The following is a 19,697-nucleotide window of genomic DNA, read 5'->3' as shown; positions in this document are numbered from 1 at the left end:
TTTAACCTTATTTATCCAGGCATGTCAGTTAATAACAAATAATTATTTACATTTTATTCATTAATGCTTTAGATAGGGATAGATGCAAACATGTTGACACATTGAATAAACGATTATCGGATGCGTTGCACCCCCGCCCCAAAGCATACCACTCGTACCTTCCATGGTCTGGATGGCCAGGTGGAGAGTAGAGACTCAGGTCTGTGGATCAACAGCTTAGACTACACTGGCATGCAGCACATCACGCCTATCATACCAGAGATCAATGATACCATCAAGGCCAATTGTCAGGAGGACATGCCTTTCTGTGGCTACCCCTGGTTCAAATCTGTCAAGTAAGTCACACCCACAGAATTAAATGGAATATTTATTATAATTCTAATATATTTTATGTATTATATTGTATCTCTGTGGTCCCACCTGACCTGACTACTCTGCTCTGTTTATAAACTCAGCAAAAAAAGAAACGTCCCTTTTTCAGGACCCTGTCTTTCAAAGATAATTAGTAAAAATCCAAATAACTTCACAGATCTTCATTGTAAAGGGTTTAAACACTGTTTCCCATGCTTGTTCAATGAACAATAAACAATTAATGAACATGCACCTGTGGAACGGTCGTTAAGACACTAACATCTTACAGACGGTAGGCAATTAAGGTCACAGTTATGAAAACTTAGGACACTAAAGAGGCCTTTCTACTGACACCAAAAGAAAGATGCCCAGGGTCCCTGCTCATCTGCGTGAACGTGCCTTAGGCATGCTGCAAGGAGGCATGAGGACTGCAGATGTGGCCAGGGCAATAAATTGCAATGTTCATACTGTGAGACGCCTAAGACAGCGCTACAGGGAGACAGGATGGACAGCTGATCGTCCTCGCAGTGGCAGACCACGTGTAACAACACCTGCACAGGATCGGTACATCCGAACATCACACCTGCGGGACAGGTACAGGATGGCAACAACAACTGCCCGAGTTACACCAGGAATGCACAATCCCTCCATCAGTGCTCAGACTGTCCGCAATAGGCTGAGAGAGGCTGCTTGTAGGCCTGTTGTAAGGCAGGTCCTCACCAGACATCACCGGCAACAACGTCGCCTATGGGCACAAACCCACCGTCGCTGGACCAGACAGGATTGGCAAAATGTGCTCTTCACTGATGAGTCGCGGTTTTGTCTCACCAGGGGTGATGGTCGGATTCACATTTATCGTCAAAGGAATGAGCGTTACACCGAGGCCTGTACTCTGGAACGGGATTGATTTGGAGGTGGAGGGTCCGTCATGGTCTGGGGCGGTGTGTCACAGCATCATTGGACTGAGCTTGTTGTCATTGCAGGCAATCTCTATGCTGTGCGTTACAGGGAAGACATCTTCCTCCCTCATGTGGTACCCTTCCTGCAGGCTCATCCTGACATGACCCTCTAGCATGACAATGCCACCAGCCATACTGCTCGTTCTGTGCTTGATTTCCTGCAAGACAGGAATGTCAGTGTTCTGCCATGGCCAGCGAAGAGCCCGGATCGCAATCCCATTGAGCACGTCTGGGACCTGTTGGATCGGAGGGTGAGGGCTAGGGCCATTCCCCCCAGAAATGTCTGGGAACTTGCAGGTGCCTTGGTGGAAGAGTGGGGTAACATCTCACAGCAAGAACTGGCAAATCTGGTGCAGTCCATGAAAATGAGATGCACTGCAGTACTTAATGCAGCTGGTGGCCACACCAGATACTGACTGTTACTTTTGATTTTGACCCCCCCCCTTTGTTCAGGGACACATTATTCCATTTATGTTAGTCACGTCTGTGGAACTTGTTCAGTTTATGTCTCAGTTGTTGAATCTTGTTATGTTCATACAAAAATGTATACATGTTAAGTTTGCTGAAAATAAATGCAGTTGACAGTGAGAGGACATTTCTTTTTTTGCTGAGTTTAGTTATGTTGCTGATGATGGATTTAGTGGTATGCCAATTTGTTGTTTATGACTTGATGATGCACTGTCCATATAGTTAGGCGGATCATATCTTTTACTTGTGTTTTATATTGTATTACATCGGATTGTATGTATGTTTCTGCATATGTACCAAGATGTTCAAATAAACCTAAACTTAACCTAAACCTGGTGGTATACAGATACAGTACCAGTCAAAAGTTTGGACACACCTACTCATTACAGGGTTTTTCTTTATTTGACTATTTCCTACATTGTAGACTAATAGTGAAGACATCAAAACTATGAAATAACACATATGGAATCATGTAGTAACCAAAAAAGTGTTCAACAAATCAAAATATATTTTATATTTGAGATTCTTCAAATAGCCACCCTTTGCCTTGATGACGGCTTTGCACACTCTTGGCATTCTCTCAACTAGCTTCATGAGGTAATCACCTGGAATGCATTTCAATTAACAGGTGTGCCTTGTTAAAAGTTAACTTGTGGAATTTATTTCCTTCTTAATGCATTTGATTCAATCAGTTGTGTTGTGACAAGGTAGGGGTGGTATACAGAAGATATTTGGTAAAAGACCAAGTCCATATTATGGCAAGAACAGCTCAAATAAGCAAAGAGAAACAACAGTCCATCATTACTTTAAGGCATGAAGGTCAGTCAATCCGGAACATTTCAAGAACTTTGAAAATTTCTTCAAGTGCAGTTGCAAAAACCATGAAGCACTATGATGAAACTGGCTCTCATGAGGACCGCCACAGGAAAGGAAGACCCAGAGTTACCTCTGCTGCAGAGGATAAGTTCATTAAAGTTAACTGCTCCTCAGATTGCAGCCCAAATAAATGCTTCACAGAGTTCAAGTAACAGACACATCTCAACATCAACTGTTCAGAGGAGACTGCGTGAATCATCAGGCCTTCATGGTCGAATTGCTGCAAAGAAACCACTACTAAAGGACACCACTAAGGAGTAGAGACTTGCTTGGGCCAAGAAACATGAGCAATGGCCATTAGACCGGTGGAAATCTGTCCTTTCGTCTGATGAGTCCAAATGTGAGATTTTTGGTTCCAATCGGCGTGTCTTTGTGAGACGCAGAGTAGGTTAACGGATGATCTCCGCATGTGTGGTTCCCACCGTGAAGCATGGAGGAGGGGGTGTGATGGTGTGGGGGTGTTTTACTGGTGACACTGTCTGTGATTTATTTAGAATTCAGGGCACACTTAACCAGCATGGCTACCACAGCATTCTGCAGCGATACGCCTTCCCATCTGGTTTGCGCTTAGTGGGACTATCATTTGTTTTTCAACAGGACAATGACCCAACACACCTCCAGGCTGTGTAAGGGCTATTTGACCAAGGAGGAGAGTGATGGAGTGCTTCATCAGATGACCTGGCCTCCACAATCACCCAACCTCAACCGAATTGAGATGTTTTGGGATGAGTTGGACCGCAGAGTGAAGGAAAAGCAGCCAACAAGTGCTCAGCATATGTGGGAACTCCTTCAAGACTGTTGGAAAAGCATTCCTCATGAAGCTGGTTGAGAGAATGCCAAGAGTGTGCAAAGCTGTCATCAAGGCAAAGGGTGGCTACTTTGAAGAATCTCAAATATAAAATATATTTTGATTTGTTTAACTTTTTTGGTTACTACATGATTCCATGTGTGTTATTACATAGTTTTGATGTCTTCACTATTATTCTACAATGTAGAAAATAGTGATAATAAAGAAAAACCTTTGAATGAGTAGGTGTGTCCAAACTTTTGACTGGTATTGTATATACTTAAAAAGAAAGACATGAGCTGTTTAAAATGTTACTGTATTATGCACATACCATATTTATTTTGTTGGAACACTTTCTGGCAAATTTTGACTGGTTCAGCAAAAAATTAAAATAAATAAGCTGTACACATTTTTTGTTATTAATTTTCTGGTTTTCAGGGACAACTGGTACCTCCCGGCCCCTGAGGTCTTTCCTAAGTCTCCTGTGGAGTTTCAGCTCCTTTCTAAAGACAAGACGACAAAATGGGGAACAGTTAAGATGACTTTTGAAGTCAAAGGTGAGATGTCCCTTTATCCTCTAATCCTCCGCACATACCTTCTATAAGATCCAATACCCCCCCAGCACTTTCCAAATATTTTTTAAAAATGGCACTACCCTCATGTGTGACTAGATCCCATAGTTTGTCACCTCATGTGGTCAGGATTAACTCCTGACCCTACAGTTCATTCGGAAAGTATTCAGACCCCTTGACTTTTTCCACATTTTGTTACGTTACAGCCTAATTTTAAAATTGATTAAATTGTTTTGTTTTTCCTCATCAATCTACACACAATACCCCATAATGACTAAGCAAAAACAGGTTTTTAGAAATCTTTGCAAATTTATTTAAAAAAATAAGAAACTGAAATATCACTTTACATAAGTATTCAGACCCTTTACTCAGTATTTTGTTGAAGCACCTTTGGCAGCGATTACAGCCTCGAGTCTTCTTGGGTATGACGCTACAAGCTTGGCACACCTGTATTTGGGGAGTTTCTCCCATTCTTCTCTGCAGATCCTCTCAAGCTCTGTCAGGTTGGATGGGGAGCGTCTCTGCACAGCTATTTTCAGGTCTCTCCAGAGATGTACCGATCGGGTTCAAGTCTGCGCTCTGGTTAAGCCACTCAAGGACATTCAGAGACTTGTCCCGAAGCCACTCCTGCGTTGTCTTGTCAGTGTGCTTAGGGTCGTTGTCCTGTTGGAAGGTAAACCTTCGCCCCAGTCTGAGGTCCTGAGCGCTCTGGAGCAGGTTTTCATCAAGGATCTCTCTGTACTTTGCTCCGTTCATCTTTCCCTCGATCCTGTTGGTGCAGTGCTGCAGAGATGGTTGTCCTTCTGGAAGGTTCTCCCATCTCCACAGAGGAACTCTGGAGCTCAGTCAGTGACCATCTGGTTCTTGGTCACCTCCCTGATCAAGGCCCTTCTCCCCTGATTGCTCAGTTTGGCAGGGTGCCCAGCTCTAGGAAGAGTCTTGATTGTTCCAAACTTCTTCCATTGAAGAACGATGGAGGCCACTGTGTTCTTGGACCTTCAATGCTGCAGAAATGTTTTGGTACCCTTCCCCAGATCTGTGCCTCGACACAATCCTGTCTCTGAGCTTTACGGACAATTCCTTCAACCTCATGGCTTGGTTTTTGCTCTGACATGCAAGGTCAACTGTGGGACCTTTATTTTGACAGGTGTGTGCCTTTCCAAATCATGTCCAATCAATTGAATTTACCACAGGTGGACTCCAATGAAGTTGTAGAAACATCTCAAGGATGATCAATAGAAACAGGATGCACCTGAGCTCAATTTCGAGTCTCATAGCAAAGGATCTGAATACTTATGTAAATAAGTTATTTCTGTTTTTTATGTTATATTATTTTGCACAAAAAAATACAAACCTTTGTCATTATGGGCTATTGTGTGTAGATTGAGGGGAAGAAAATAATGTAATCCATTTTAGAATGTGGAAAAAGTCAAGGCTTCTGAATACTTTACGAATGCAATCTACACCCAATGTCCCATAATGACAAAGCGAAAACAGGTTTCTAGAAATTGCTGCCAATATATTACAAATAAAAAACAGAAATACCTTATTTGCATAAGTATTCAGACCCATTGCTATGAGACTCGAAATTGAGCTCAGGTGCATCCTGTTTCCATTGATCTGCTCCAGAGCGCTCAGAACCTCAGACTGGGGCAAAGGTTCACCTTCCAACAGGACAACGACCCTAAGCACACAGCCAAGACAAAACAGAATTGGCTTCGGGACAAGTCTCTGAATGTCCTTGAGTGGCCCAGCCAGAGCCCGGACTTGAACCCGATCATTATTATTATTTATAAATTAGCCAAACATTTCTACAAACTTGTTTTTGCTTTGTCCTTATGGGGTATTGTGTGTAGATTGATGAGGGAAAAAAACACTTTTATCCATTGTAGAATAAAGCTGTAACATAACAAAGTGGAAAAAGTAATGGGGTCTGAATACTTTCTGAATTCACTGTGTGTGTGTCCTCCAGGTCCCAGCCACATGTCCCTCTACCTCATGCTCCACCGAGGGGCCTCTCTGTCTAGCTGGTCGTTTGGGGACAGCACCCCCCACTTTAACCTGGCTGGAGAGTACCTCATATTCTACACCCACGGCCTGGACGCCCCCGCCTGGAACTTCTGGTTCGAAATACAGGTACTGACTATTAGGGATTTAAGGTTCCAAGCAGGCAAAGCTGGTGACAATCAGAACTGGTTGTTATCTGGTTGTAATGACATCATTTGGACCAGTTTTGCCTGCTGGGTTAGCTCTTAGTTTCAAACATTCCTTTTTTCATGCACAATGTATTTTCAAAAGCTTGACAGGAATTTGTGCACATTAACCTTTTGTAGGAATGTTTGTATTGTGCACAGTGTACATATCATTGTGTGTATATTTATATATTGTCCATATATGTTTGTGTCTGTATTTCTCCTCTATAGCCTCCCAGAGAGGAGGACCCGTTGGGCCCAGAGGGGATGATCTCAGTAGCCATCTCATCTAATTACTGCTTTGGAGAGGACCAGAGGACTGTTCAGCTAGACGACATGCTACAGAGGTTCCCCAAGTGGGCCTTCCCCTCTTCCTGGGTCTCCACCTATCACATGTACCGATACTGACACCTAGAATTATCATATGTACCGATGCTGAGATACTGGGCCCGTTGGGCCTGCTTCCCCTCCACACTTTTTTATATATAGTAACAGTAGGACTAACTTACTGACAAAGGCATGGTCCACCGGAGTTTTCCTTTTTTTGTGGGATTAGGGGTAGTTAAGGCGTTGTTTTTTTTAACTCTCTCTGCCGAACTGTTTTGTATCAATGGCCTTGCATTTTCTACCTCCTGCCAGCTCTGTCAACAAGCACGAGGTCAAAAGCATCAGTCTTTAGCATCACTATCTATATTTTCAGTTAAAAGGCTACAGTGCCTTTAGATGGATGGTTATATCTCTAGCATCTCTGGTTCTGACCTTTCCAGGGCCAAGCTTAAAGGGACAATTCACTTTTATTTAAAGTTTTGCTTATTTTACACTTCCCTAGGGTGTATTTGTTTCCTTCAAACTGTTTCTTATTTTAAAAAATGTTTAATGGGTTGAAAGAATGAATGTTACTGTGTGAATTAAATGGTCATGTTTGGATTGTTCAAGAGTTCATAAAGAGCTATGAATTTTGATATATTTTATTGTACTGCAAGTGCTATGGATTTATTGTTACAGGGAAACTGTGGGTATTTGAGGAAACGGCACAAGGGTGGGCTCCTATCTTTTAAATATAGTTGATTAGAATCTGGCTGTCTTTTCCTGTCTTTTGTTTAACTAGCAAAGTGCAAAGAAATGTTAATTCAGGTTGGGCATGAGTTTTTGCTTGAATTTGGTTAAAAGGACAGTGAATTCGTTCATACTTTGAGAACTTGCTCTTGTGTATCAGATCACAATTTTCTCTCATAGAGATTATTCTGAACTGAAGACACGCGTTACCACGTTGTTTTAGCCTATTGGTGACAGTCATACTCTATAATTCTGTAATGTATCATTTATTTCATGTACACTAATTGTTTGTGTCAATTCTTTCATGACTAATACATCCTATTAGTTGAATAGAGTAACTGCATTCCTCGTTTTACAGAGTAATTCTTTAGTTGACCATACGCTTATAATTTAGAAGGTCTATTGGTAGTTGTTATAGACACTATACACATGGCATATTCTGGGGTACCACCTTGACATCTCTGATCTGCTTGCCTCAATAAATGAATGCTAGAACATTGGTTTCCAGGATTAGCTATTTGTATCTTGTCTCTTCATAATTGCATAACGGTGCAAGTTAGACACATACATGCTCATTATAGTCATCCTGAGTCGGTGATGCAATGATTCGCTATCTTGCTAGATCCTCCAGAGACACACATGGGCTGTTGCATTTATTCACATAATAATGGAGTCAGATTGATAAATGTAGTTTATTATATTAAACCAAATTTCTAAATATGGTTGGATAATTTCAATCAAACTTCATAATGGTGACCCCTCATCCTCAGTCAATGGGGATTACCAACAATGTACACTACTGCTTTATACCTGACCACGTTTTTAAGGTTACGCCTATTCCTTGTAAATATTAGGCTATATGTATTGAGTATAATTAAGAAAATGTATAGACAAGGGGGGAATGTGTGGCGAAAACGCACTAAAGGCATGTTTCTGTCTCCCGACAAATTGTGCGCATTTATTGTGTCATTGTGTGAATTGTTTAGGCTACCCTTTGTTGGTTAATGTTGATACATTTCCCATTATATCACCACCAGCAAATGTGAACCGTTAATTCCGTTTTTTATCATCTACAATGTTGATTTACGGTAATTTCTGTTAATGCAATTTAAACTTCTACACTTGATCAACAAGTTTTGTTTTATTTCATAACATTAACGACTTTTGTCAATTTCTTAATTGTTTTCTAAATGTTTATCTTTTGTTTGCATGTGATCATACCTCAGCACGAATAAAAGGTTACTTTGCCTGCTTGCAAATGTGTGCTAAAATGGGGATGTTTCATAGTATTTCTGATTATCTTAACTCAATTAACTTTTTTTTTTTTTTTTTTACAGAAACCACAGAACCACAACTGCAATATAGGCCTGCACTCAGAAAAAAAGGTGCTATCTAGAACCTAAAAATATTATTCCGCTGTCGCCATAGGAGAACACTTTTTGGTTCCAGGTAGAACCCCTTCTGTGCCTATGTAGAACCATTTTGGGTTCCATTCCACAGAGGGTTCTACGTGGAACCCAAAAGGGTTGTTACTGGAACCAAAAATGGTTCTACTTTGGTGACAGCCAAAGAACCCTGTTGGAACCCCTTTTTTGAAGAGTGTACTCAACAAGTTTAACCTGTTCAGTTTACACCATTTCATTCCGTACTCAAACGTCTGCCTGGTATTCAAGATAACACGCAACATAGCATCACCACCTTTGAAGGTTTTTGTCAAACTCTGCTCTAACTTAAATAGCAGTTCCAAGAACCTCCACCAGGGGGGGACTGTAGCATCCTCAAATGGACAAAAAGGAGACACGAGGGCACCCCACACTCATTTTATATCCCGAGGGGTCTTTATTTTCATACTGTACTGTCGTGGTCAAAAGTTTTGAGAATAACACAAGTATTGGTCTTCACAAAGTTTGCTGCTTCAGTGTTTTTAGATATTTTTGTCAGATGTTACTATGGTATACTGAAGTATAATTACAAGCATTCCATAAGTGTCAAAGGCTTTTATTGACAATTACATTAAGTTTATGCAAAGAGTCAATATTTGCAGTGTTGACCCTTCTTTTTCAAGACCTCTGCAATCCGCCCTGGCATGCTGTCAATTAACATCTGGGCCACATCCTGACTGATGGCAGCCCATTCTTGCATAATCAATGCTTGGAGTTTGTCAGAATTTGTGGGTTTTTGTTTGTCCACCCGCCTCTTGAGGATTGACCACAAGTTCTCAATGGGATTAAGGTCTGGGGAGTTTCCTGGCCATGGACCCAAAATGTAGATGTTTTGTTCCCAGAGCCACTTAGTTATCACTTTTGCCTTATGGCAAGGTGCTCCATCATGCTGGAAAAGGCATTGTTCGTCACCAAACTGTTCTTGGATGGTTGGGAGAAGTTGCTCTCTGAGGATGTGTTGGTACCATTCTTTATTCATGGCTGTGTTCTTAGGCAAAATTGTGAGTGAGCCCACTCCCTTGGCTGAGAAGCAACCCCATACATGAATGGTCTCAGGATGCTTTACTGTTGGCATGACAGGACTGATGGTATCGCTCACCTTATCTTCTCCGGACAAGCTTTTTTCCGGATGCCCCAAACAATCGGAAAGGGGATTCATCAGAGAAATAACTTTACCCCAGTCCTCAGCAGTCCAATCCCTGTACCTTTTGCAGAATATCAGTCTGTCCCTGATGTTTTTCCTGGAGAGAAGTGGCTTCCTCGCTGCCCTTCTTGACACCAGGCCATCCTCCAAAATTCTTCGCCTCACTGTGCGTGCAGATGCACTCACACCTGCCTGCTGCCATTCCTGAGCAAGCTCTGCACTGGTGGTGCCCTGATCCCGCAGCTGAATCAACTTTAGGAGACAGTCCTGGCGCTTGCTAGACATTCTTGGGCGCCCTGAAGCCTTCTTCACAACAATTGAACCTCTCTCCTTGAAGTTCTTGATGATCCGATAAATGGTTGATTTAGGTGCAATCTTACTAGCAGCAATATCCTTGCCTGTGAAGCCCTTTTTGTGCAAAACAATGATGACGGCACGTGTTTCCTTACAGGTAACCATGGTTAACAGAGGAAGAACAATGATTTCAAGCGCCACCCTCCTTTTAAAGCTTCCAGTCTGTTATTCTTACTCAATCAGCATGACAGAGTGATCTCCAGCCTTGTCCTCGTCAACACTCACCTGTGTTAACGAGAGAATCACTGACATGATGTCAGCTGGTCCTTTTGTGGCAGGGCTGAAATGCAGTGGAATTTTTTTTGGGGGATTAAGTTCATTTTCATGGCAAAGAGGGTCTTTGCAATTAATTGCAATTCATCTGATCACTCTTCATAACATTCTGGAGTATATGCAAATTGCCATCATAAAAACTGAGGCAGCAATCTTTTTGAAAATTAATATTTGTGTCATTCTCAAAACGTTTGACCACGACTGTATGCTCTCACTCTCATCACTATCTCCTTTGTCATCTTCCATTTATGGCATTTCAACATTGACACAGAGGGGCACATCACACATGTATTTTCTTGGAACTCCATCCATATATACACACACACACTACTGTAGCATCTTGTTTACATTTCTCACATTTTAGGCATCCAGCTGAGACCTTGGATGGATCATGTTGCACTGAGATGGGCACAGGGGTATGTACAGTGCATTCGGAAAGTATTCAGACCCTTTGACTTTTTCCACATTTTTTTATGTTACAGCCTTATTCTAAAATTAATTAAATATTTTTTTCCCCTCGTCAATCTACACACAATACCCCATAATGACAAGTAAAAACAGGTTTTTAGAAATGTTTGCAATTGTTTTACAAATAAAAAACGGAAATATCACATTTACATAAGTATTCAGACCCTTTACTCAGTACTTTGTTGAAGCACATTTGGCAGCAATTACAGCCTAGTGTCTTCTTGGGTATGACGCTACAAGCTTGGCACACCTGTATTTGGGGAGTTTCTTCCATTCTTCTCTGCAGATCCTCTCAAGCGCTGTCAGGTTGGATGGGGAGCGTTGCTGCACAGCTATTTTCAAGTCTCTCCAGAGATGTTTGATCGGGTTCAAGTCCAAGCTCTGGCTGAGCCACTCAAGGACATTCAGAGACCTGTCCCGAAGCCACTCCTGTTTTGTCTTGGCTGTGTGCTTAGGGTCGTTGTCCTGATTAGTCTCCCAGTCCCTGCCGCTGAAAGACATCCCCACAGCATGATGCTGCCACCCATGCTTCACCATAGGGATGGTGCCAGGTTTCCTCCAGACGTAACGCTTGGCATTCAGGTCAAAGAGTTCAATCTTGGTTTCATCAGACCAGAGAATCTTGTTTCTCGTGGTCTGAGAGTCCTTTAGGTGCCTTTTGGCAAACTCCAAGCAGGCTGTCATGTGCCTTTTACTGAGGAGTGGCTTCCGTCTGGCCACTCTACCATAAAGGCCTGATTGGTGGAGTGCTGCAGAGATGGTTGTCCTTCTGGAAGGTTCTCCCATCTCCACAGAGGAACTCTGGAGCTCTGTCAGAGTGACCATCGGGTTCTTGGTCACCTCCCTGACCAAGACCCTTCTCCCCCGATTGCTCAGTTTGGCTGGGCGGCCAGCTCTAGGAAGAGACTTGGTGGTTTCAAACTTCTTCCATTTAAGAATGATGGAGGCCACTGTGTTCTTGGGAACCTTCAATGCTGCAGACATTTTTTGGTACCTTTCCCCAGGTCTGTGCCTCGACACAATCCTGTCTCGGAGCTCCACAGACAATTTCTTTGACCTCATTGCTTGGTTTTTGCTCTGACATGCACTGTCAACTGTGGGACCTTATATAGACAGGTGTGTGCCTTTCCAAATCATGTCCAATCAATTGAATTTACCACAGGTGGACTCCAATTAAGTTGTAGAAACATCTCAAAGATGATCAATGAAAACAGGATGTACCTGAGCTCAATTTCAAGTCTCATAGCAAAGGGTCTGAATACTTATGTAAATACGTGTATTTTAATTTTCATACATTTGCAAACATTTCTCTAAACCAGTTTTCGCTTTGTCAATATGGGGTATTGTGTGTAGATTGCTGAGGATTTTCATTTATTTAATCCATTTTAGAATTAGGCTGTAACGTAGCAAAATGTGGAAAATATACTTTCCGAAGGCACTGTACATTTTCTGTCAACTGGAGTTACCCCCTAACCATACCTTTAAATCAGTTATTATATCATGACAAAGATGGGATTAACATGGTTCATATAATTTATGGGAATGATTTGGCTAACATTTTGATGAATGGACTTCATTACAAAAAGAAGCTTGAAATAAACACGTGTCCAAATTAAGATACCACCATGTACAGCAATAAAGTGCTTAATACATGATTTAACCGTTATTTTTGGTAGTCTTCTTCCTGAAAATATAAATTGCAATGGGGGGAAAAAAAGACAAATAAAAATTTGTTTTGTTTTTAAAAAATAATTTATTGTTCTTTATGTACAGGAAAAAAATAAAATAGAAAACAAAATTAGTAGAAAAGGCTAATTGTACAAGAAACACTATCTATACTGTACACTGCATTGAAGATGTCCAACTGTCTGCATGACCCAGGTAATGTTTCTGTGTCATAGATAGGCAATACTTTATCATACAATATGAAGTAAAAGAGTCCTCTTCCACTCAGTATGTCTTTGATCACCTATATAGTGTGTGTATGAACCAGATAATTTCTTATAACGTCCTTGATACCGGCTTTGCTTGAACACAGTACCACCGTGTCATGTCTGACTGTGCTTTTCCCAGCAGCAAAGACACACAAAACAATAGACTTCTCATCCTCAGATCAGACAGAAACATGTAAGTGTATAATTATAATATCCATTTCTATATGATACAGAAAAACGTTATTGAGAACTGAAAAATTGGTTTGAGCGTCAAATGGTTGGTTATCTTTCTCATCACGGAGGGAGGGGTGTGGTATATTCTTTGCACCTCTATACAAGCACTCATCTTCTCAACAACCTGCACACACCGACCGAAAGCCTCTGAACACTTGTCTTTGGTTAGCCAAGTACTGTATTTATGTTAGGTAAACTTCACAGTTTGAGAGCAGGCAGTAAAGTAAGCCGCTGACTGCATATACTGTACTGTCCTGAAAGCAGAAATGGAATATAGCTAAGCACATCAATGCGGTGTACAGTCGCCGTGACCGTACAAAGGGATTTTCTTAATGCTGCAGAACAATAAATGAGAATAAGAATAGAGCCAAAACAAAATACAAACTGCAACCAATCAACCATGTACACTACAAACATAGTAAGCTGCAGCAAAATAATGTTTAAAATACAAATATTTTGGTCTGTATGAGTGACAGCAAACAGTTGGAGCAGAGAATGCAAATGAAGGCTGAAAATAAGTGAAAATAAGAACAAAACTGTCAAAATAAAAGGATTCAAATCAAAAGAAAAAAAACTGAAAAAAAAGCTGAAACAAAGTAACATTTCAGAATTGCACAATTTAATACTGATGTACTTACTGTAAGTAAGTGGACACCATTGCTGTACTGTCTGTAGTTGTAGGGACCTAATATAATAGAGGAACATCGCCTACATGCGCAGTAAGTGAAACAGAACCGCTGTGTTCAGAGCACCAACAGTTGTCCAGAGCAGTGTTTTCCCAATTCCAGTCCTCGAGTATCCCTGGGCCCCTATTCATAACGCGTCTCAGAGTAGGAGTGCCAGGATCAGTTTTGCTTTTCAGATCATAATGTATAAGATTACATGGACAAGGGGGGATCTGATCCTAGATCAGTACTGAGCTAAGCTACTCCTCTATACCAGTGTTTCCCAACTCCAACTCGAGTATCCCCAAACAGCACACATTTTTGTTGTAGCCCCGGACAAACACACCTGATTAAACTCCGATCCCCCTTGTCCATGTAATCTTATATATTATGATCTGAAAAACAAAACTGACCCTAGCACTCTTACTCTGAGACGCGTAATGAATTGATGCCCAGTTTGACAGGCTGTTTCGGTGGAGAGCTCTTTTAGGGTCAGGCGGTGGAATATGGGCCTGGGCCTAATGATGACTCAGATCACTACAGTATGTTGAGGCAAAAGCAATTAAATAGTTATTGATTAGTTGCTTTGATACAGACAAAATAAAAACAATTTGAATAATAAAAATGACAATTATTCAGAATAGCAATAATAATACAACCAATAAATAATAATAACACTAACAACCAAAAGCTTGATTCCATGCGAGGATACTGTACTTAGTCAACAAAATAAATCATTAACAGATGTAATACCACTTGGTCTTTGCAGTTACATCGTACACACACAGCCGCTTCTGTGTTGGAGATTCTCTTAAGTCATTGTTATCAGTATCACCATTTATGATCAAGGTTTTGGTATGTTACCACGGTGATAACGACCAAGATATTATAGACCTATATCCTTATAGAAACGATGGACATATTCAGTCTGAATACATTAAATAGTATAGGACCTCTTCAACTCCACAGCAATTGCCAAGGCAACACAAAGATCACTGATAAGAGATAAACACAATCTTACCTTTAAAAAACTATACTGATATATGACGTTGTGTTAACACCAATGTTTTTTGTCTTTAAAAAGGGGCGAATAAAAGTGAACTCTGGCATAAGATGCTATCAATACAAAGTGAATGAATATAGTTTTGTTTCTTTGATGGTTTGCTTCCCTTTGGATCCAATTAATTGAGCAGTAATGTTTCAATTCTCGAGCCAAGCATGTGTGTGAAGATGCAGGTCAGGATCATCATAATAATTTAGTTTGTCCTCAGATATCGTTAGATTCTCCCTTCAGGAGTCAGTCTTGGTTTGGTTTAATTAATTTGGGGGGGTGCTTATATTTGTTCTGTTGCACACAAGTTTGTAATGTTTTTTTGCATATCCGACCTCCCCTTGAGAGTCCCGCTGGGAGTGGGGTCACAGCCAGGGTCACCATTGTACAGCGCCCAAGGAGCAATTAGGGTTAAGTGCCTTGCTCAAGGGCACAGCAACATATTTTTTCACCTTGTCGGTTCCGGTATTCAAATCAGCAACCTTTCGGTTACTGGCCCAATGCTCTAACCTTGAGGCTACCTGCCGCCCCTGGTTGAGGCCTTATCAGGCCCTCGTCAACAACATACACGACCAATCCAGGTCATCACACACACGTCTTCGCTCTTGACCAAGAGCATTCTCACACCAGTCTAGCATCGTAATAAGGGAACATCATTTCCTAAATGAATGCTATAGGTGTAGAAGAATACCATCACATTATTGACAAAGGTATCATAAAATATCTTAAAATCCACTGTACAGTATGAGGTATGAAAATACGAGACTCCTCCCCTTGCTCAACACATGCATCTCATAAAAAGTTTAGAACTTGTCCAGCACACAGTTGGTTGGTTTCAGGGGCGATTTCTTGCCAAAAGTACCAAAGTTATATTTGAACTTACTCCACAACAAAGTACAATAGACGTTTGTACAAACTGTGAAAAAATATAAAGGTTTACTGTTCAGTTACGTGAAATGGCCGTCAATAAAAGGTTAATATGTGACAGGTCTGTCTGAGAATATCACATATGCTTTTTGTTCATCCCTAACACGTCCCTAACAGCACGTGGCTCACACCACTTCACACAGAAAAGCCAGCCGAGCAGTATACATTTCTATCTAAACAGACACTAAAACCGAGCCGAAACCACAATCCAGAATGCAACACAGACAGCGAGCAATTCTCTGATCTGAAAAGCACATTTTTGGTAAAAGCAAAATTGCAACACAAACTACCTGCTTTGTGCTTGAACACTTAATCCCGGAATAAAGCCTGACTAGCCCAAACTCATAATCTGCAAAACCTTGGTCTGTGATCAAATTCTTTTTAAAAAATACATGGGGAGTAGAGGTTTGAACCACCTGTCGTACAGTATCTATATCTTAGGTAAGCCTTTGTTTTTGAATGGGTGTTATGAATTGGCTGTGTCCTGGCAAGCGTCGTCTGCAGTGACTCAAGTCCATAATCAAGTGAATAATACTGACACTCTTAACCACAGAAGAAGCCCACTCCAGTCCACTCACTCAGACAGACCCTGCTCCAGCAATGGGATGGATGAATATCCGGACAGGAGAGAAACAAATAGAGAGCTTCCTCTTGCGTTTGAGGCTTCCAAATATTTTACACCCAAAGTATAGTAACGCACACAAAAGCCTCACATAAACAAGCACACACACACACACACACACTTATGGTCGATGCAAAATATCTGGGTCCACATCAGCCAACAAACTGGTTCCAGACCCACAATGCAGTGTTCCGTCTTTGAGGCTCCCTGTGTGTCTCTCCACTTCCGCCTGCTCCTCCTCTTTCTCGTCCTGTGTCCCATCACACACCCCTTCACCTGCCCAGCAAGGTCAGAGGTTAGGACAGGGCTGTATTCAGTAGGGCACACACCGTAGCAAAAACGTTTTATGTAGTCCCTCCCTGTTCCAGCCCATTTGGTGGCTAATGAACACGACCCAGGTCAGGACAGGGCACGTCAGGACAGGGTGCAGTCATACGCCCCCTCGTCCGCCGCCTGCTCCTCCTGCTCCTCAGGAGCTCCTCCGTCCTCTGTCACTAACCCTCCAGAGGGCTCCAAGGGCAGGGTCAGACCCAAGGGAGCAGGCCCTCTACTGTCCTCCGCCCTGGGGCCTCCAGGCTGGGGCTCAGCCAGCTTGGAGTTGGGGTTGGAAGCCCCTGGCTGGAAGGCTTCAGGCTGGACCTGCTCCACAGCAGTCTCTATTAGCTTCTGCAGCTGGGGCCGGATCAGGTTCAGGAATGGTTTATAGCCCAGGCTATAGGGAGGAGGAGAGCGAGGGAGTCAGTATTCATAGCAATTTCAAGCATTCATTGGATTTTTGTCATAGACGTGCACACATGTGCAGCAACAGTTCCCCTAGCAGAAAGAAAGAAAGAAAGAAAGAAAGAAAAAAAGAAAAAAAGAAAAAAAGAAAGAAAAAAGAAAAAAAGAAAGAAAAAAAGAAAGAAAGAAAGAAAGAAAGAAAGAAAGAGACTGACCAGTCTGTGGAGGCCCACGCATCAACTCCCAGCAGGCCGGAGCGGATACTTTGGACGGTCTCAGGAGGAACCTCTGGGCTGTCCAGGAAGTTGACCACCTGCTTGATGACCGTGGCCTCTCTCAGGATCAGACCAATCACAACACACCACTCCAGACAGCCCGCCTCCATGAACACATGCAGCAGGTAGCTGAGGACAGAAAGAGATCAGGTATAAGGCATGATACAGAAGGGCTGGATTCCCAGACACAGATTAAGCCTAGTCCTACACTAAGAAGCATTCAATGGAGATTCTCCATTTAGTGCACTTTAGTCCAGGATAGGCTTAATCTGTGTCTGGGAAACCTACGTAAAGACACACACATAAAGGGTAACAAATCACACAAGATATACACAAACCTACATAAGAAACCAACATACAGACACACAAGCAGAATAGGTCACCACAGCCATAAGTCTAGCTAGGTTGGGATGGTAGATGGGGTGGAGGAGTATTTTGTAGCACCTAATAGAGAAGAGAACAGTCTTACCGTAGCTGGACCTGGGACTTGTGAGGCCCCTTGTTAGCCAGCTCCATGGAGATGTGTTCCAGCTCAGACTGGGTCAGACTCAGAGTGGAGAAGTTCTCATCCACCATGGTCCAGTCTCCATCCACCATGCTGCTGGTCTCTGTCAGGTCTGTGGCCGAACCGATACTGCACTCCTCCGCTTGGGGGAGAGAGAGAGAGAGGGATGGAGTAAGAATAAGGGAGGGGAGAGAGATGACAAGTGAATGCTGAAGAAGAAGAGGGCCACTAACTTTTGTTGGTGAGTGGAGAGAGGAAGGCCTCCTGTGTCTGTGGCCCCCCGTGGGAAGAGGTTGTGTCCATCTCTTTAGGTTGTGCCCCCAGACCGTCCAGCCAGGTGTGGTTGCTGTTGCAGGCTGAGGCCTGCGGGGGCGCTGTGTCCATGTCACTGTTCAACAGGCTGTCTGCTGACTGGGACTTTAGCAGCCGCTGGCTCAGGACTGGAGGTGGTGAGAGAAACGCACACATACAGGCAGTTAGTCATACTAACTCATCAAGGTTGGCACACTGAACACACTTACAAACGAAATGGGATAGGGGAAGTTGACTGGGGACACAGACAGCCACAGCTGAAGGCAGATACAGTCACAGTCACACACAAACACCCCTCTCCCCGACCCTCACCCGTCCTGCGATGTCCATTCTTGAAGGGTGAGTTGATCGAGCATGCTGGGATGACAGGAAACGGCCACAGGAAGTCCTTGTGGAGACACTTCAGCGCCATGACAAAGTCATCAACCCGCGCTACCCGCGTGCGCTCACGGCACAGCCAGCCAATCAGCTCGAAGCCCAGCTGGGCCGAGAAACAGCCCAGGTCTTTGAGGCGGACCTGCTCTAGGAGATGTCGGGCGTGACGCCATAACATCATGTCTATGTACATGTTCTCAGCACAGTCACTGTCCTTACTCCATCGCTCAGACCTAGAGAGGACACATGGAAGAGCTGTTACAGGTATGATGGGAAAGACCAGTAGCACAAATAGTGCAAATACCACCAGGGCTGTTCTCAATTCCATCTAACTTTCAGTCAATTCAGAAACTGAACTGCACCATTGTGCAACGTTGTTTCTGTTCACTGAGCTGAGACAGTTAATCTACAATGGTTTGAGGAGAGTCTCTCCGTACACAGTAGCTGCCACTCAAAGCTTCCTTTGGATCCCTGGATGATAGGTGCTCTCTCAGTGATTGTATAGATATCTACAGTGGGGAGAACAAGTATTTGATACACTGCCGATTTTGCAGGTTTTCCTACTTACAAAGCATGTAGAGGTCTGTAATTTTTATCATAGGTACACTTCAACTGTGAGAGACGGAATCTAAAACAAAAATCCAGTTCAAATTACATTGTATGATTTTTAAGTAATTATTTTGCATTTTATTGCATGACATAAGTATTTGATCACCTACCAACCAGTAAGAATTCCGGCTCTCACAGACCTGTTAGTTTTTCTTTAAGAAGCCCTCCTGTTCTCCACTCATTACCTGTATTAACTGCACCTGTTTGAACTAGTTACCTGTATAAAAGACACCTGTCCACACACTCAAACAGACTCCAACCTCTCCACAATGGCCAAGACCAGAGAGCTGTGTAAGGACATCAGGGATAAAATTGTAGACCTGCTCAAGGCTGGGATGGGCTACAGGACAATAGGCAAGCAGCTTGGTGAGAAGGCAACAACTGTTGGCGCAATTATTAGAAAATGGAAGAAGTTCAAGATGATGGTCAATCACCCTCGGCCTGGGGCTCCATGCAAGATCTCACCTCGTGGGGCATCAATGATCATGAGGAAGGTGAGGGATCAGCCCAGAACTACACGGCAGGA

At 42.6% G+C, this 19,697-nt stretch overlaps 2 protein-coding genes across 3 annotated transcripts in view; one reads left to right on the top strand and one right to left on the bottom strand.

Moving 5' to 3' along the window:
- The window catches only part of LOC311128497 (endoplasmic reticulum metallopeptidase 1-like), a 76,088-nt gene extending 68,324 nt beyond the window's left edge, over nt 1-7,764 (top strand). Inside the window, exons 13-16 of the mRNA XM_084160671.1 lie at nt 145-335; nt 3,880-3,998; nt 5,986-6,149; nt 6,437-7,764. Coding sequence (XP_084016797.1) covers nt 145-335; nt 3,880-3,998; nt 5,986-6,149; nt 6,437-6,613 — 651 coding nt within the window. The 3' untranslated portion in view covers nt 6,614-7,764. The remainder of the gene's footprint in view (nt 1-144; nt 336-3,879; nt 3,999-5,985; nt 6,150-6,436) is intronic.
- A 4,917-nt stretch (nt 7,765-12,681) lies between these two features.
- The window catches only part of ric1 (RIC1 homolog, RAB6A GEF complex partner 1), a 68,888-nt gene continuing 61,872 nt past the window's right edge, over nt 12,682-19,697 (bottom strand). For both annotated transcript variants that reach the window (XM_084160372.1, XM_084160373.1), the window contains exons 23-27: nt 18,500-18,795; nt 18,109-18,315; nt 17,840-18,017; nt 17,311-17,499; nt 12,682-17,087 (exon numbers count right to left, since the gene is read on the bottom strand). In XM_084160372.1, coding sequence (XP_084016498.1) covers nt 16,790-17,087; nt 17,311-17,499; nt 17,840-18,017; nt 18,109-18,315; nt 18,500-18,795 — 1,168 coding nt within the window. In that variant the 3' untranslated portion in view covers nt 12,682-16,789. The remainder of the gene's footprint in view (nt 17,088-17,310; nt 17,500-17,839; nt 18,018-18,108; nt 18,316-18,499; nt 18,796-19,697) is intronic.

The sequence above is a fragment of the Coregonus lavaretus genome, assembly GCF_964263955.1.
Source record: "Coregonus lavaretus genome assembly, chromosome: 4".
Classification (NCBI taxonomy): Eukaryota; Metazoa; Chordata; class Actinopteri; order Salmoniformes; family Salmonidae; genus Coregonus; species Coregonus lavaretus.
This window is presented reverse-complemented; position numbering and strand designations above follow the sequence as displayed.